The 19928-nt window shown below is 37.9% G+C and overlaps 2 protein-coding genes and 1 pseudogene across 2 annotated transcripts; all 3 read left to right on the forward strand.

Moving 5' to 3' along the window:
- Positions 1-926: 926 nt before the first annotated feature.
- LOC133059120 (olfactory receptor 2H1-like) lies at positions 927-1859 on the forward strand. The gene has a single exon (XM_061146155.1). It carries the CDS (start codon positions 927-929, stop codon positions 1857-1859), a length of 933 nt encoding a protein of 310 aa, XP_061002138.1.
- Positions 1860-9000: 7141 nt separating this feature from the next.
- LOC133059281 (olfactory receptor 2H1-like) lies at positions 9001-11322 on the forward strand (annotated as a pseudogene).
- A 7201-nt stretch (positions 11323-18523) lies between these two features.
- On the forward strand, positions 18524-19456 carry LOC133059121 (olfactory receptor 2H2-like). Its single transcript, XM_061146156.1, has one exon. The coding sequence runs from the start codon at positions 18524-18526 to the stop codon at positions 19454-19456; it is 933 nt and encodes a 310-aa protein (XP_061002139.1).
- Positions 19457-19928: the final 472 nt, after the last annotated feature.

Raw genomic sequence — 19928 nt, forward strand, 5'->3', positions numbered from 1 at the left:
TTTAGATTTGATATCAAAAGTAAATGACTGCAACCATTTTGAAGATCTCTGAACTGATCATTCAGAACCACAAATTTTCATAACTTTGCAAGTTAATGGTTAAAAAGACACAGGTGAGTTCTAGATAATTTACTTGTAACGAAGTCAACACATTGTATTAGGTGGCTGAATTCGTATACTCTTGTAATAAAATGGCATTAAAGTAAGTGAACTGAGGGGCTTCTAGGGGCAAGAGCTTGCTATTTTAGGGACTGTAAAGTGGATTTTTCTAAATACTAGAAAATATTACTCTCTAGAAAGTTGTCAGACTAGGGACTCAATTAGGGAGATCACCAAAGCTTCCTTTAACACTATTATCAGGTTAATAATTATTTGCTTCACAGAAAAAGAATGGATATTAATGATAACCATATCTAACACTTGCAATGTGAAAATTCTAACTCTTCTTAATTTGTCTTTAGGTCTCCAGTTCTGTGTATCCTGTTAGACTCTTGCTCTCTCAATGTATTTTTCAACTTATCTTTTCTGTCTATTATCTATCATGTATCCATATGTGTAACCATCATCTTTCAATTTCTTTGGTTTTCACACTATGCACATTAATGGTCCCGTATATTTTATCTTCAGAGAATTTGGGATATGTATCAAACCTGCTTTTGTATATGTTCAATTCTAATCTATATTTATATATTTTTTAAGCATTGGGTGTCTTCATGACGTTGTACATTTCTTTCTGTATAACAAGTCAACATGTTACATTTTTTATTTTGTACAATTTTATTTTGTGTGTTATTTCTCTATATAAAAATCAGTGTCTAGATGTTCACTTTACTAAGTTAGTTATTTTTCCACTGACTTTAATATCTGATTTTCTTCCCACAGGAAGAAAATAGAAATGACCAAGAATGGTGACTCACAATTAAGCAATGAAAAGAAGAAATGCTAGCACTCCGGCAGGTTTCATCTTACTGGGCTTTTCTGACCAGCCCCACCTGGAGATGGTGCTCCTTCTCGTCGTCTCTATCGTGTACATTCTGACCCTGATGGGGAACACAGCGATCATACTGGTCTTGTACTTTAGCCCCAAGCTCCACACGCCCATGTATTTCTTCCTCTCTAATCTCTCCTTCCTGGACCTCTGTTTCACCACCAGTGTTGTCCCACAAATGCTTTGGAATCTCAAGGGGCCTGACAAGACCATTAGCTACACTGGTTGTATGATCCAGCTGTTTGTTGCTTTGGGGCTGGGCTCCACAGAGTGCATCCTGCTGACTGTTATGGCCTTTGACCGCTTCAGTGCTATCTGTCGACCCCTCCACTATGGAGTCATCATGCACCCAAAGCTTCTCCGGCAACTAGCAGCCCTGGCCTGGATCAGTGGTTTTGTGGGGTCCACGGTTCAGACTATCCTTGTTTTCCAGTTGCCTCTCTGCAGCCATCATATGGTGGATGATTTCATGTGCGAGGAGCCTGCCCTGATTAAGATTGCCTGTGTGAACACAACCTTCCTGGAAAATGAGCTCTCCATAGCTTCTGTTCTCTATGTGGTGATACCTCTGGGGCTTATTCTGGTCTCCTATGGCTGCATTGTTAGGGCTTTGCTGAGGATAAAGTCTTCTGAAGGCAGGAGGAAAGCATTTGGGACTTGTGGGTCCCACCTAATTGTTGTGGTTTTGTTTTTCGGGACTCTAACTTCCATTTACATTCAACCCAAGAGCAAATACACCCAGAATTACAGTAAATTCCTCACCCTCTTCTACACTGTAGTGACACCCTCACTTAATCCTTTGATCTACACCTTGAGAAACAAAGAAGCTAAGTGGGCGCTACAAAGGTTGCTGGGAAGAGACCCAAGTTAGGAAGAAATGTGCAATCCTCATGCAATCCCTCAGATATTAAGGATTTTTAGCATCATCTAGGTTTGGTTTTTCCTTTTGTTTGTAAAGATCACAGCTAAATCTCCTGAATAAAATGGCATGAAATTTTCTTTCAATGACATCCTAAAGTTTCCTACTCTATATCCTTCTCATATTCCTTTCCAGAAATGTTATGTCTCTTTTTTCTTTTGGGTGTTTTCTGAAGATTCTATGAATAAATAAATAAATATTTATAGTGGTGCATATGCATGCATATTATAATTTTACAAATCCTGGAGTTACTGCTCTAGGGATTAACTAATGGCAGGGCGGATATGTTCATGACAGATCTATTTTCTCATCACAGAAGAAATCACCTGCCTCATAGAGATAGAACTTTCTTGAGAACTTTCTATTGTTTTCCAGATCTCTCATTCAATAGTTCCACAGGCCATAACTGTTCTCTCCATTGTTTACAAACAAGCATAAAGGTCCACTGGAAAACCTACAATTACCTAACAGTTTTTCTTTCAGGGGGATTATTGATTCTTGTTCATTTACTAGAGGCATCTGGGACTAAGTAAATCCAGGGATATTTCTGATCTCTCCCACCCACAGAGAAAACTTTGAAGAGATAGGAGCCATGAGACAGAGTATTTCTCATTTATACATCTCTTGTCCTCACATAATGGCTCTTAATCTCTTTTGATCAATTCTTTAACTCTCTATCCTGAATCTAAGCAAATATGTATTAGAATTTTAAGTATTGTCATTTAATCTAAATATCTATATTTGTCACAACATATAGATTTCTCTACCAAGACATGTATTTGGCCTCCTATATGTTATTCCCTTTTATGGATATCATAACTTTATAAAATAATTCTCTTTGTATTTAATATAAAGTTTTGTCTATTCTAATAACATATTTTATAATCTTGGTAAGATGTTCAACTTAAAAATGTTGACCTTAATTTACACATATCCACATAGCTATTTTTTTATAAAATATTATCAGTAGTTTATTGGCTTTAATTCTAGAGCCTGCTTAGATATACTTGCAACATGCTTTGGTTTTATAAATGGAGTCTGCTGTTTTCTTAAATAGAGATTTCCCTGGTGGTCCAGTGGTTAAGACTGCGTGCTTCCAAAGCAGGAGGCATGGTTTGACCCCTTATTGGGGAACTAGTTTCCCAAATGCTGTGTGCTGCTGCCAAAAAATTAATTCTTTTAATAGAGATTAAACCCTAGGAATCATTTTAACAAAGATAAATAATTCTATCTGGATATATTAATTTGAATAAATTAGTAAAGAGTAGCAACTATATTAGAGAAGAAAATAAATGATCTAGTTAGGAGGCATTGATAAGGTTAACAAGTGGCGTCTAAGTGAACTTTCTATATCTCTGTTCATAAGATAAAATTTTATTGACATTAATGATTAAAACTCGTTAGAGTCAAATCAAATTACTTCACTGATTGATTAGGACAGGCAAATGCTTACTAAGCAATAAGATTACCCAAATCATTTAAAATCTTATAATTTTAATTATACAATAAAATTTTAAAAGCTATTGAAAATGATATCCTTATGCCCACACTAGGATAGGACATTAATACTTTCCATATATTCCTTTTGTATGTAGTAGAGTAATTTAAAAAATAAGACAAGTCTATAAGAAGATGCACTGTAAAAATACAGAAAAAGCATACCACGTGAATACTAGCCAATAAAGAAGACTGGCATGATCTTACTGGTATCAAACAGGGTAGCCTTTAAGGGAAGAACTATTATTAGGAAGAAGGGGAGACATTGCATAATATAAACTATTTAGTTAACTTCAAACCTGTAATAATCTCTAATTAAAATGCTTTCTATCAAATAACTTTAAAATATAAAGCAAAACCTAACATGTAAGAAAGGAAATAGGCAAATTCACAGCCAGAATTGAATGGATAACTGGTAGAAAAGATATACAAACATAAATGAATCAGGATATAGAAAGTATAAACAGCACAGCAAAAATTACAAAATTAATGTAGTGAAAACACTGAAGGCATGAAGACATACAAAATTTTTCAGGCACACACAGGACATTTATAAAACATTGACATATATTGAATAATAAATGAATACATTTCATAATTTTAAAAGCATAAGAGCATTTTGTCTAAAAAAAAAAACCAAATGAGGCCAGAAGTCAGTAACACAGTGAACAAGGTATTAGTGCTCTTAACGTGTAAAAATTTCACATATGGAAAATGGATATAGAATAATTTAAAATAAACCCATGTATGTTAACAAGCACTTTAAAATTATCAATATCATGCCAATTTTGTTTCATCTGTTTAGTCAACTAAACTTTCCTGCCTAATGTCTCCTTTTCCCTCTGCACAGGTTTGCCCTGGCAAGTTCTGAAACTGTGCTTATCAAGCTAGAGGCACAGGGGAACATCACAAGGTGGAAAGCAGGGACTCAGCTCAACCAAATCCCCACTGCAAGGTCTCAGACGGGAACAGGCTAAAGCTCAGGAAACACAGAATCTTTACATATAAATTAACTGTCACTCAACAGTGGACATTTTAATTACTAATGTGAGAATACTTTATTACTAAAAGTGGACACTTTTACCATTTGTAAATGACCAAAAATGTTATAGCACACTCTGAACCTATAAACCAGGACCGAGAAAAGAACTGCTACATGCTACAGGCAAGATGAATAAAGGAATAAAAATATTGTTGTGTTTTAACCACACCCCATGAGTAGTCTCACCATTAATCTATCAATGGGTAAACATGGACTGAGTTTTGCTAGGTGCCAGGTACTCTGCCAAGTATGTTACATGTGGTAACTCACTTATCACCTACCACCCTAGGACCTGACTGTTATTCCACTCACTATTGATTTGAAAAATTTACCTTCTAGAAGTTCAACAACTTGCCTGAGGAATTAGAATCTAAGTTGATCTGAATCTGGACTCGATGATCTTATCTAAGATGAGATACTCTCCTAGGTATCATAGGAAGTCCAACTTCCTTAGCATAATATGTATCAGTTCCTTTGTGATATGGTACTTTTTTAAATCTTTCAAGTGTATTTCTTGTCATTTTCTGTTACACTCTCACTCCCCTAGATAAAATAGTTTAATTCCCTAAAAGATCTCTGTTTCTCATACTTTCATTAATTAGAACATGAAAGACATATTTGTGAAAGATGAGATTTAAGTTGGACTTTGAGAAATATATGGTGTAATTTCCATAAATTTAATGAAAGGACAAAATATTCAGAAACAGCTGGGTGTCTACTATTGAACATAAGATGAATGTCATGAAAGACAGGAGTAAGAATTTGGAGAATCGAATTTTGTGCTATTTAGACTTCTACTTGATGTTAAAAAAGAAACAATATATAAAAAAATATCAATAACCTCACACATGCAGATGACACGACCTTTATGGCAGAAAGCAAAGAAGAACTAAAAAGCCTCTTGACAAAAGTGAAAGAGGAGAGTGAAAAATTTGGCTGAACTAAGATCATGGCATCCGGCCCATCACTTCATAGCAAATAGGTGGGGAAACAATGAAAACAGTGACAGACTTTTATTTTCTTGGGCTCCAGAATCATTACGGAGAGTGGCTGCAATCATGAAAATAAAAGATGCTTGCTCCTTGCAAGAAAATCCATGACCAACCTAGACAACATGTTAAAAACCAGACATTACTTTGCTGACAAAGGTCTGTCTAGTCAAGCTCTGGCATTTCCAGTAGTCATGTATGGATGTGAGAGTTGGACTATAAAGAAAGCTGAGTGCAGAAGAATTGATGCTGTTGAACTGTGGTGTTGGAGAAGACTCTTGAGAGTCCCTTGGACTACAAGGAGATCAAACCAGTCAATCCTAAAGGAAATCAGTCCTCAATATTCATTGGAAGAACTGATGTTGAAGTGGAAACTCCCAATACATTGGCGCCTGATACGAAGAACTGACTCTTGGAAAAGACCCTGATGCTGGGAAAGATGGAAGGCAGGAGGAGAAGCAGATGACAGAGAATGAGATGGTTGGATAACCGACTTGATGAACATGAGTTTGAGCAGGCTCTGCGGGTTTGTGATGGAAGGGAGGCCTGGCGTGCTGCAGTCCATGACCTGCAAAGAGTCAGACACAACTGAGCGACCAAACTGAGCTGAACTGAACTGAAAAGAGAAACAAAAGGCCCCAGATGGAGTCAGCTGTTCTGAGACCACTTCAGCAAACCAAGACCAAGTACCTAATTTAAATACACCATCTCCAAGCAATGTAGTCTTAGTCAGTCTGCAATTTTCTAGTCAGTACCAGTGAGGTAACCTGACACATAGACCCAGACCATTCCTCACATGCAAGTGACCTAAGCCTGAAACAATCCACTCTTTCCCCTTTGACATATAAATTCCTCCTGCTTTGTTCCGCTCTTCTCTACTTGATAAATGGGATGCTGTCCAATTCATGACTCATTCGATGAAACCAATTAGATCTTCAAATTTACTAGGTTGAATTTTTGATAGACAACTTCAATATATGAACTTTATATTCAGATATATGCATGTATTATTCTACACATATACTTATATCCATTGTAAAAGTAAACTGCACCCCGTGGATCATTTCACACAAAGCAGGAGGTACACCATATGTTTTAAAAGCAACTATTAAAAAATGCCAATTCTTCAAGAAGTAATAACAATGCTATGTGTGTGGCATCAATCTTTTCTAATATATAAAAACCTTATTTTTAGCTACTTCTAAGAAGAGTTCATGAATTTAAAATAGTCTTTCCCCTTTTACACTAGATACTAGACTCCACTTCTTCCCCAAGATTTCCTCTTACCCAGAAGTCTATAGATATATTCTTGGATCTTCATTAATTGTGTGTAAACTTCAAGCACATATTTACAGATATATGCATGTCTCCATATTATGTTCAAAAGAGTTTAATTAATAAAAATTTTAATGAATTAATTAAAAATAAATCTTTTAAGATACTGTCTAAATAACATTGACAATTTTGCACATGTGTGTTTAGAAGGTGGTGTGCAATTGTCTTTCAGCAGCAACAGAAGCAGTCTCCATGGCTCTGATCTCTCCGGGGAATGTCTTCCTCTCTATTATAATGATGGGAAGTTGCCTGGGAAGAACTCCAGAGGTGTGTGCAGAGTAAGCAAGCTAACCACCATCCATCTGAAGAGACTTGAACCATGAGATGACAGGAAAAAGGGAGCCAACCAACTGCACATGTGGGGTTCCTCCACTGCTTGTCCTAGATCTGTGATCATGATTGAACTTCTCATCAAAATCCCAAGAACCTCCACAGATGGATTGCCATTCCTTCTGGAAAGTAGTACTTTGCTGTTTGGGTGGGGGAAAAAAAAGAAAATCAAATTTAAAATTTGAGGAAATCCAGAGCTACTTGCCTTTAGCAGTGAACAAAAGCAGTTTTTCATGTATAAACTGACATTTATTCTTAATTATGGAATACTTCCGAGCTTCATCTCTTTGCAGATATAAATCCTGTTATCCTCATCTTGATTAAGAACAGAAACCTGAAAGGGAGCGATACCAGTTTCAGTGTGGTGTCTGCTTGGAAATGGTTGTTTTTCTTGTAAGATAAATACACAAGAAAACATTCTTACATTGTAGAGTTACATCAAGCAAAGTGAGGCCACTCACCTGCTGTCTTTTCCCCAGGAGATGTTGGATCTTTCAAAAGCACAGTTGTTTTACACTTTACTGAATAATAGAGGAAATTTAGCCAGGTAAGGTCAATGTCAATTTTGGTGCATCATAACACTTGGGGTTTTAATTTTACCACCAAAATGCGTGGACAGATAGAAAAATGCTAACCAGTGCGACCACCAAGATCAGTTTCTTTCTTTTGCTATAGTTCGGGAAATAATTATCATCCTCTATGCAAAACACATGAGAGTTTTGTCTTGGCCAAAATTTAAAATGCAACTGATTATTACTATGGATGTCAAAGAAAATGAGCCACTTATTTTCTTTAAGCTGGACTGTGCAATAATTGCCTGAAAGGTGCTATAAGGTGAGGAATTCTTAGAAGTAAGTTAATTTTCTTGCTAGAATAATTAAGGGGAGATCAGTAATTGCCATTGAGTGGTTTTGTTGTTTATTCAGTTGTTTTTAAGAACTTGTTTAGATTCAGTCTCCAAGATAAATGACTGTACCTGTTTTGAAGACTTCAAAATTAACCATTCGGAAGTACAAAGTTTCATACTTGTGTTTCTTAATCTTTGCAAGTTAATAGTGTAAAGACACTGATAAATTCAACATAACTTACTTGAGGGAAGGTCACTGGATTGCATTAGTGGCTGAATTCATGTACTCTTGTCACAAAACTACATTAATGCGTGTGAACTATTCATGTCATATAGGGTAGAGCTTGCTTTTTGGGGATTGTAAATAGAATTTCCTGGAGAGTATATTCACAAAATAGCAGAGCTGTGACTCAAAAGGGGAGATTCAGAAGTTTTCCTCCAACTTACTGTATCAGTATTTATTTGCTTCACAGAAAAACAATGAATGCTAATGTAATTATCTCTAACACTTTATTTTTGAAAATTCTAACAATTCCTATTTTGTTCCATGTTTTGAATTTTTTTTTGAATTCTATATGCCTTGTTTCTCAGACTATTGCTCACCCAGTGTATTTCTCAATATTTTTCTTTTATATCTGTCATCTATCATGTATGTATATATGTAACAGTCATCTTACTTTCCATTTCTTTGGTTTTTCACACTATGCCCATTGATGGTCCGTGTATTTTGTCTTCAGAGAATTTGGGATACTTCTCACATCTGTTCTGGGTTATTCTCTAAAGTCTATTCTATGTTTATACATTTCCTTGCAATGCATTTGGTGCTTTTAGATTCTGTGTGTCTCTTTGTAACAAGACAACCTTTGATACTATTTATTTGCATAATTTTATTCTGCTATTTCTCTATATTAAAAAAAAAAAACAGTGTCAAAGGGCTCATTTGACTTAGTGCTCATAACTTAGTTTGTTATATTTTTTTGGTTATGATATCTGACTTTCTTTCCCACAGGAAGAATATAGGAATGACCTGGAATGGTGACTCAAAATTAAGCCATGAAAAGAACAAATGCTAGCACTCCGGCAGGTTTCATCCTACTGGGCTTTTCTGACCAGCCCCACCTGGAGATGGCTCTCCTTCTCATCGTCTCTATCATATACATTCTGACAGTGATGGGGAACACAGCGATCATACTGGTCTCGTACTTTAGCCTCAAACTCCACACGCCCATGTATTTCTTCCTCTCTAATCTCTCCTTCCTGGACCTCTGTTTCACCACCAGTATTGTCCCACAAATGCTTTGGAATCTCAAGGGGCCTAACAAGACCATTAGCTACACTGGTTGTGTGATCCAGCTGTATGTTGCTTTGGGGCTGGGCTCCACGGAGTGCATCCTGCTGACTGTTATGGCCTTTGACCGCTTCAATGCTATCTGTCGACCCCTCCACTAAGGAGTCATCATGCACCCAAAGCTTCTCCAGCAGCTAGCAGCTCTGGCCTGGATCAGTGGTTTTGTTGAGTCCACGGTTCAGACCATCCTTATTTTCCAGTTGCCTTTCTGCAGCCATCACATGGTGGATGATCTCATGTGCGAGGAGCCTGCCCTGATTAAGATTGCCTGTGTGAACACAACCTTCCTCGAAAATGAGCTCTCCATAGCTGTTGTTCTCTACGTGGTGATACCTTTGGGGCTTATTCTGGTCTTCTATGGCTGCATTGTTAGGACTGTGCTGAGGATAAAATCCGCTGAAGGCAGGAGGAAAGCATTTGGGACTTGTGGGTCCCACCTAATTGTTGTGGTGTTGTTTTTTGGGACAATAATTTCTGTCTACATCCAACCCAAAAGCAAATACACAGGGAATTACAGTAAATTCCTCACCCTCTTCTACACTGTAGTGACACCCTCACTTAATCCTTTAATCTACACCTTGAGAAATAAAGAGTTTAAGTGGGCACTAAGTAGGTTAGTGGGAAGAGATTTAAGCTAAGGAGAAATGTGAACTATCCTCACACAGTCCCTCAGATGCTGGGAACTTTTAACATCATTTACTTCTGGTTTCTCCTTTCACTTATGAGGATCATAGCTAAACCTCCCAAATATATGGTGTGAAATTTTCTTTTAATGACATCCTGACATTACCAATTCTAAATTCTTCTTATTCTCTTCTCAGAAATGTTGTGTGACTTTTTTTCCAGCTATTTTGTAAAGCTTCTGTTAATAAATAAATATTTATATTATGTGCATATGTATTTGTATTATGCTTTCATAAGTCTGAAGTTACTGATATAGTGATAACTAGTGACAGATACTCATTAATGATAATGATACTGTTTTGACAGCTCTGCTTTCTCATCACAGAAGAAATCATCTGCCTCATCGTGGTAGAGCTCACATCATAGCTACAGATACGGGGGGTTACCTGAGACCTTCCTATCACTCTTCAGGTCTCACACTCAATAGTTCCTAGGCCGTATGTGTTCTGTGCCTAGTTTATATGAAAATGAAAAGGTTCGCTGAAAGAGCCACAGTTACCTAACTGTTTTTCTTATTTGGAGGATGGTTGATTCCAGTTCATTGACTGGAGGAATCTGAGATTAAGTACACCTGGGATTTTTCAGATCTCCTCTTCCCACAGGGAAAGCTTCCAAGGGCTATGAGCCATGAGATGAGTATTTCTCTTTCACACATGTCTTCTCTGCACAAAATACTCTCCCTTTCTTCTGATCAATTACTTAGCTTTATATCTGGAATCTAAGTAAATAAGCAAATAGAGCTTTAAGTATTGTCATTAAATGTGAATATTTAATTTGACAAAGTAAAGAAATATCTTCACAAAAAATGTCTTTTCTCTTATATGTTATTCACTTTTATACATAATATAATTTTACAGAATTTGCAAAATTGTTTTTCCTCATATTGAATATAACATTTTTATCTGTTCTAACAACATTCTTTAAAATATTGACTATTCCCCATATATCCACAGTCATTATTTATAATATATGATCAAGATCCTTCAGTCAGTTCAGTTCAGTTCAGTTGCTCAGTCATGTCCAACTCCTTGCAACTCCATGGAATGCATCATGCCAGGCCTCCGTGTCCATCACCAACTCCCAGAGTTTACTCAAACTCATTTCCATTGAGTTGGTGATGCCATCCAACCATCTCATTCTCTGTCGTCCCCTTCTACTCCCACATTCAATCGTTTCAGCATCAGGGTCTTTTCCAATGACTCTGTTCTTCACATCAGGTGGCCAAAGTACTGGAGTTTCAGCTTTAGCATCAGTCCTTCCAATGAAGACTCAGGACTGATTTCCTTTAGAATGGACTGGTTGGATCTCCTTGCAGTCCAAGGGACTCTCAGGAGTCTTCCCCAACATCACAGTTCAAAAGCATCAATTCTTTGACACTCAGCTTTCTTTATAGTCCAGCTCTCATATCCATACACGACTACTGGAAAAACCATAGCTTTGACTAGATGGACCTTTTTTGGCAAAGTAATGTCTCTGCTTTTTAATATGCTGTCTAGGTTTGTCATAGCTTTTCTTCCAAGAAGCAAGTGTCTGTTAATATCATGACTGCAGTCACCATCTGCAGTGATTATGGAGCCTAAGAAAATAAAGTCTGTCACTGTTTCCACTGTTTCCCCATCTGTTTGCCATGAAGTGATAGGACAGATGCCATGATCTTAATTTTCTGAATGTTGGGCTTTAAGCCAACTTTCTCACTCTCCTCTTTCACTTTTAACAAGAGGCTCTTTAGTTCTTCTTCACTTTCTGCCATAAGGGCAGTGTCATCTGCATATCTTCGGTTACTGATATTTCTCCTGGTAATCTTGATTCCAGCTTGTGCTTCCTCCAGCCCAGAAGACTATTGGTACCAAGCCAGCCTTTGCAGGGTAAAGAGAAGGCATACAAACTTAAAATTTTGCTCCTCAGAGGAGACACTTGTCCTTACTGTGTGAGCTGCTGTGTGAGTCGGCCATCATGTTGAGTTCCAAGGCAGTAGATGGATTGTTGTTTAGTTGCTGAGTTGTGTGCGACTCTTTGTGACCCCATGGACTGTGCCCACCAGGCTCCTCTGTCTATGGGATTTCCATGGTACGAACACTAAAGTGGGTTGCCATTTCCTCCTCCAGGGTATCTTCCTGAACCAGGAATCAAACCCATGTCTCTTTTATTGGCGGGTGGATTCTTTACCACTGAGCCCCACCAGGGAAGTCCTTGAGCATCTTGCTCTCTTTCTGTAGACAATGATTGAAATTAAACTTTCTTTGTATGTCAATAAAGCAGAAATGGATGTTTTTCTGGAACTCTGTTGCTTTTTTGATGATCCAGCGGATGTTGGCAATTTGATCTCTGGTTCACGTATTGCTGAAGCCTGGCTTGGAGAATTTTGAGCATCACTTTACTAGCATGTGTGATGAGTGCCATTGTGCGGTAGTTTGAGGATTCTTTGGCATTGCCTTTCTTTGGGATTGGAATGAAAACTGACCTTTTCCAGTCTTGTGGCCAGTGCTGAGCTGTCCAAATTTGCTGACATATTGAGTGCGGCATTTTCACAGCATCATCTTTCAGGATTTGAAATAGCTCAACCAGAATTCCATCACCTCCACTAGCTTTGTTTGTAGTGATCCTTCCTAAGGCCCACTTGACTTCACATTCCAGGATGTCACACTTTAGGTGAGTGATCACACCACCATGATTATCTGGGTCATGAAGATATTTTTGTACTGTTCTTCTCTGTATTCTTGCCACCTCTTCTTAATATCTTCTGCTTCTGTTAGGTCTCTACCATTTCTGTTCTTTATTGAGTCCATCTTTAATGAAATGTTCCCTTGGTATCTCTAATATTCTTGAAGAGATCTCTAGTCTTTCCCATTCTATTGTTTTCCTCTATTTCTTTGCATTGATTGCTAAGGAAGGCTTTCTTATCTCTCCTTGCTATTCTTTGGAACTCTGCATTCAAATGGGTATAGCTTTCCTTTTCTCCTTTGCTTTTCGCTTCTCTTCTTTTCACAGCTATTTGTAAGGGCTCCTCAGACAGACATTGTGCTTTTTTGCATTTCTTTTTCTTGGGGATGGTCTTGATTCCTGTCTCCTGTACAATGTCATGAACCTCTGTTCATAGTTCATCAGGCACTCTGTCTATCAGATCTAGTCTCTTAAATCTATTTCTCACTTCCACTGTATAGTCATAAGGGATTTGATTTAGGTCATACCTGAATGGTCTAATGGTTTCCCCACTTTCTTCAATATCAGTCTGAATTTGGCAATAAGGAGTTCATGATCTGAGCCACAGTCAGCTCCAGGTCATGTTTTTGCTGACCGTATAGAGCTTCTCCATCTTTGGCTGCAAAGAATATAATCAAACTAATTTTGGTGTTGACCATCTGGTGATGTCCATGTTTAGAGAGTTCTCCTGTGTTGTTGGAAGAGGGTGTTTGTTATGACCAGTGCGTTCTCTTGACAGAACTCTATTAACCTCTGCCCTGTTTCATTCTGTATTGCAAGGCCAAATTTGCCTGTTACTCCAGGTGTTTCTTGACTTCCTACTTTTGCATTCCAGTCCCCTATAATGAAAAGGATATCTTTTTTGGGTGTTAGTTCTAGAAGGTCTTGTAGGTCTTCATAGAACCGTTCAACTTCAGCTTCTTCAGCATTCCTGGTCGGGGTATAGACTTGGATTACCGTGACACTGAATGGTTTGCCTTGGAAACAAACAGAGATCATTCTGTCGTTTTTGAGATTGCATCCAAGTACTGCATATCGGACTCTTTTGTTGACTATGATGGCTACTCCATTTCTCCATAGGGAGTCCTACCCACAGTAGTAGATATAATGGTCATCTGAGTTAAATTCACCCATTCCAGTCCATCTTAGTTTGCTGATTCCTAGAATGTCGATGTTCACTCTTGCCATCTCCTGTTTGACCACTTCCAATTTGCCTTGATTATTGGACCTAACAGTCCAGGTTCCTATGCAATATTGCTCTTTACAGCATCAGACCTTGCTTCTATCACCAGTCCCATCCACAACTGGGAGTTGTTTTTCCTTTGGCTCCATCCCTTCATTCTTTCTGGAGTTATTTCTCCACTCTTCTCCAGTAGCATATTGGGCACCTACCGACCTAGGGTTTTCATCTTTTAATGTCCTATCCTTTTGCCTTTTCATACTGTTCATGGGGTTCTAAAGGCAAGAATACTGAAATGGTTTGCCATTCCCTTCTCCAGTGGACCACATCCTGTCAGAGCTCTCCACCATGACCCATCTGTCTTGGGTGGCCCCACATAGCATGGCATTGTTTCATTGAGTTAGACAAGGCTTAGGTCAGTGTGATCAGGTTGGCTAGTTGTCTGTGATCTTATCTAATATGAAAAACTCTCCTAGGGGTATTAGGAAGTCCAACTTCCTTAGCATGATATATATCTGTCCTTTTGTGATATGGTCCTTTTTAAAATCTTTCACGTGTATTTCTTGTCATTTTCTATTATACTCTTTCTCCCCTAGATATAATAGAGTACTTTAATTCCCTAAAAGATCTCCGTTTCTCATACTTTCATTAACTAGAACATGAAAGACACATTTGTGAAAGATGAGATTTAAGTTGGACTTTGAGAAGTATATGGTGTAATTTCCATAAATTTAATGAAAGGAAGAAATATTTGGAAACTGCTGGGTTTCTACTGAATGAACATAAGATGAATATTGTGAGAGACAGGAGTAAGGGTATGGAGAATCAAATTTCATGCTATTCAGACTTTTACTCAATGTTACAACAGAAACAATATGTTAAAGAAATATTAATAACCTCAGATACACAGATGACATGACTGTTATGGAAGAAAACGAAGAAGAACTAAAGAGTCTCTTGATGAAGGTGAAAGAGAAGAGTGAAAAAGTTGGCTGAAAACTCAGCATTTCAGAAAACTAAGATCATGGCATCCGGTCCCATTAGTTCATGGCAAATAGGGGAGAGACAATGGAAACAATGGCAGACTTTATTTTCTTGGGCTCCAAAATCAGTATGGACGGTGGCTACAGTCATGAAATTAAAAGATGCTTGCTCCTTGGAAGAAAAGCCATGACCAAACTACACAACATGTTAAATAGCAGAGGTATTACTTTGCTGACAAAGATTGGTCTAGTCAAGCTCTGGCATTTCCAGTAGTCATGTATGGATGTGAGAGTTGGGCCATAAAGAAAGCTGAGCACTGAAGAATTGATGCTTTTGAACTGGCGTGTTGGAGAAAACTCTTGAGAGTCCCTTGGACTTAAGGAGTTCCAACCCAGTCAATCCTAAAGGAAATCAGTCCTCAATATTCATTGGAAGGAACGATGCTGACGTGGAAACTCAGGATATTTTGGCCACCTGATTCGAAGAACTGACTCTTGGAAAAGACCCTGGTACTGGGAAAGATGGAAGGCAGGAGGAGAAGCAGACAACAGAGGCTGAGATGGTTGGATAGCTGACTTGATGAACATGAGTTTGAACAGGCTCTCCATGCTTGTGATGGAAGGGAGGCCTGGCGTGCTGCAGTCCATGACCTGCAAAGAGTCAGACACAACTGAGCGACCAAACTGAGCTGAACTGAACTGAAAAGAGAAACAAAAGGCCCCAGATGGAGTCAGCTGTTCTGAGACCACTTCAGCAAACCAAGACCAAGTACCTAATTTAAATACACCATCCCCAAGCAATGTAGTCTTATTTAAATACACCATCTCCAAGCAATGTAGTCTTAATCAGTCTGTAATTTTCTAGTCAGCACCAGTGAGGTAACCTGACACATAGACCCAGACCATTCCTCTCATGCAAGTGAACTTAGCCTGCAACAAGCCACTCTTTCCCCTTTGGCATATAAATTCCTCCTGTTTTGTACAGCTCTTCTCTACTTGATAAATGGGACGCTGCCCAATTCATGACTCATTCAATAAAACCAATTAGATCTTCAAATTTACTAGGTTGAATATTTGGATACACTTCAAGATATGAACTTTATTTTCAAATTATATGCATGTATTATTCTACACATAAACTTATATCCACTTTAAAAATAAATTGCACACAGTAGATCACTTCACACAAAGCAGGATGTACACCATGTGTTTTAAAAGCAACTATAAAACAATGCCAATTCTTCCAGAAGTAATAACAATGCTATGTGTGTAGCATAAATCTTTTCTGATATAAAAACTTTATGTTTAGCCACTTCTAAGAAGAGTTCATGAATTTGCAATAGTCTTTCCCCTTTTACACTAGATACTAGACTCCACTTCTTCCCCAAGATTTCCTCTTACCCAGAAGTCTATAGATATATTCTTGGATCTTCATGAATTGTGTGTAAACTTCAAGCACATATTTACAGATATATGCATGTCTCCATATTATGTTCAAAACTGAGTTTAACTAATAACAATTTTAATGAATTAATTTCAAAAAGTAAAAGTCTTAAGATACTATCTAAATAACATTGACAATTTTGCACATGTGTGTTTAGAAGTTGATGCACAATTGTCTTTCAGCAGCAACAGAAGCACAGTCTCCATGGCTCTGCTCTCTCCGGGGAATGTCTTCCTCTCTATTATAATGACGGGAAGTTGCCTGGGAAGAACTCCAGAGGTGTGTGCAGAGTAAGCAAGCTAACCACCATCCATCTGAAGAGACTTGAACCATGAGATGACAGGAAAAAGGGAGCCAACCAACTGCACACGTGGGGTTCCTCCACTGCTTGTCCTAGATCTGTGATCATGAATGAACTTTTCATCAAAATCCCCAAGAACCTCCACAGATGGATTGCCATTCCTTCTGGAAAGTAGTACTTTGCTGTTTAGGTGGGGGGAAAAAAGAAAATCAAATTTAAAATTTGAGGAAATCCAGAACTACTTGCCTTTAGCAGCGAACAAAAGCAGTTTTTCATGTATAAACTGACATTTATTCTTAATTATGGAATACTTCCGAGCTTCATCTCTTTGCAGATATAAATCCTTTTATCCTCATCTTGATTAAGAACAGAAACGTGAATGGGAGTGAGACCAGATTTAGTGTGGTGTCTGTTTGGAAATGGTTGGTTTTTCTTGTAAGATAAATACATGAGAAAATAGTGTTACATTGTAGAGTTACATCAAGCAAAGTGAGGCCACTCACCTGCTGTCTTTTCCCCAGGAGATGTTGGATCTTTCAAAAGCACAGTTGTTTTACACTTTACTGAATATAGAGGAAATTTAGCCAGGTAAGGTCAATGTCAATTTTGGTGCATCATAACACTTGGGGTTTTAATTTTACCACCAAAATGCGTGGACAGATAGAAAAATGCTAACCAGTGCGACCACCAAGATCAGTTTCTTTCTTTTGCTATAGTTCGGGAAATAATTATCATCCTCTATGCAAAACACATGAGAGTTTTGTCTTGGCCAAAATTTAAAATGCAACTGATTATTTCTATGGATGCCAAAAAAAAAAAAAAAATAAGCCACTTATTCTCTCTAAACTGGACTGAGCAATAATTCCCTGAGAGGTGCTATAAAGGTGAGGAATTCTTAGAAGTAAGTTTAATTTTCTTGCTAGAATAATTAAGGGGAGATCAGTAATTGTCATTGAATGGTTTTGTTGTTTATTCAGTTGTTTTTAAGCAACTTGTTTAGATTCAGTATCCAAGATAAATGACTGTACCTGTTTTGAAGACTTCAAAATTGACCATTCGGAAGTACAAAGTTTCATACTTGTGTTTCTTGATCTTTGCAAGTTAATAGTGCAAAGACACTGATAAATTCAACATAACTTACTTGAGGAAAGGTCACTGGATTGCATTAGTGGCTGAATTCATGTACTCTTGTCACAAAACTACATTGAAGCATGTGACCTATTCATGTCATATGGGGTAGAGCTTGCTTTTTGGGGATTGTAAATAGAATTTCCTGGAGAATATATTCACAAAATAGCAGAGCTGTGACTCAAATGGGAGATTCAGAAGTTTTCCTCCACACTTACTGTATCAGTATTTATTTGCTTCACAGAAAAACAATGAATGCTAATGTAATTATCACTAATATTTTATTTTTGAAAATTCTAACAATTCCTATTTTGTTCCACATTTTGAATTCTATATGCTTTGTTTCTCAGACTCTTCCTTACTCAATGTATTTGTCAATCTTTTTCTTTTATATCTGTCATCTATCATGTGTGTATACGTGTAACAATCATCTTACTTTCCATTTCTTTGGTTTTTCACAATATGCCCATTGATGGCCAGTGTATTTTGTCTTCAGAGAATTTGGAATACTTCTCTAATCTGTTCTGGGTTATTCTCTAAAGTCTATTCTATGTTTATACATTTCCTTGCAATGCATTTGGTGCTTTTAGATTCTGTGTGTCTCTTTGTAAGAAGACAACCTATTATACTATTTATTTTGCATAATTTTACTCTGGTGTTTCTTTATATAAAAAAAAACAGTGTCAAAGTGCTCAGTGACTTAGTGCTCATAACTTAGTTTGTCATATATTTTGGGTTATGATATCTGGCTTTCTTTCCCACAAGAAGAATACAGGAATGATCAGGAAAGGTGACTCACCATTAAGCAATGAAAGGAACAAATGATAGCACTCTAGCCGGTTTCATCTTACTGGGCTTTTCTGACCAGCCCCACCTGGAGATGGTGCTCCTTCTCGTCGTCTCTATCATATACATTCTGACACTGATGGGGAATACAGCAATCATACTGGTCTCGTACTTTAGCCCCAAACTCCACACGCCCATGTATTTCTTCCTCTCCAATCTCTCCTTCCTGGACCTCTGTTTCACCACCAGTATTGTCCCACAAATGCTTTGGAATCTCAAGGGGCCTGACAAGACCATTAGCTACACTGGTTGTGTGATCCAGCTGTTTGTTGCTTTGGGGCTGGGCTCCACAGAGTGCATCCTGCTGACTGTTATGGCCTATGACCGCTTCAATGCTATCTGTCGACCCCTCCACTATGGAGTTATCATGCATCCAAAGCTTCTCCAGCAGCTAGCAGCTCTGGCCTGGATCAGTGGTTTTGTCCAGTCCACGGTTCAGACCATCCTTGTTTTCCAGTTGCCTTTCTGCAGCCATCATATGGTGGATGATTTCATGTGTGAGGAGCCTGCCCTGATTAGGATTGCCTGTGTGAACACAACCTTCCTGGAAAATGAGCTCTCCATAGCTTCTGTTTTCTATGTGGAAATACCTCTGGGGCTTATTCTGGTCTCCTATGGCTGCATTGTTAGGAGTGTGCTGAGGATAAAATCCACTGAAGGCAGGAGGAAAGCATTTGGGACTTGTGGGTCCCACCTAATTGTTGTGGTGTTGTTTTTTGGGACAATAATTTCTGTCTACATCCAACCCAAAAGCAAATTCACACAGAATTACAGTAAATTCCTCACCCTCTTCTACACTGTAGTGACACCCTCACTTAATCCTTTGATCTACACCTTGCGAAACAAAGAAGTTATGTGGGCACTAAGAAGGTTAGTGGGAAGTAATTCAAGCTAAGGAGAAATGTGAACTATCCTCACGCAGTCCCTCAGATGTTGGGAACTTTTAACATCATCCACTTCTGTTTCTCCTTTTACTTATGAGGATCACTGCTAAATCTCTTGAATAAAATGGTATGAAATTTTCTTTCAATGACATCCTGACATTACCAATTCTAAATTCTTCTCCTTTCAGAAATGTGTCACTTTTTTCCAGCTATTTTGTAAAGCTTCTGTTAATAAATAAATATTTATATTATGTGCATATGTATTTGTATTATGCTTTCATAAGTCTGGAGTTACTGATCTAGTGATTAACTAGTGACAGATACTCATTAATGATAATGATACTGTTTTGACAGATCTGCTTTCTCATCACAGAAAAAATCATCTGCCTCATCGTGGTAGAGCTCACATCATAGCTACAGATACGGGGGGTTACCTGAGACCTTCCTATCACTCTTCAGGTCTCACACTCAGTAGTTCCTAGG

The sequence above is a fragment of the Dama dama genome, chromosome 7, assembly GCF_033118175.1.
Source record: "Dama dama isolate Ldn47 chromosome 7, ASM3311817v1, whole genome shotgun sequence".
Classification (NCBI taxonomy): domain Eukaryota; kingdom Metazoa; phylum Chordata; class Mammalia; order Artiodactyla; family Cervidae; genus Dama; species Dama dama.

What these genes read in the sequence shown, in the direction of transcription:
- LOC133059120 (XM_061146155.1), top strand. Translation starts at nt 927, where the DNA reads ATGAAAAGAAGAAATGCTAGCACTCCGGCAGGTTTCATCTTACTGGGC.
- LOC133059121 (XM_061146156.1), top strand. Translation starts at nt 18,524, where the DNA reads ATGAAAGGAACAAATGATAGCACTCTAGCCGGTTTCATCTTACTGGGC.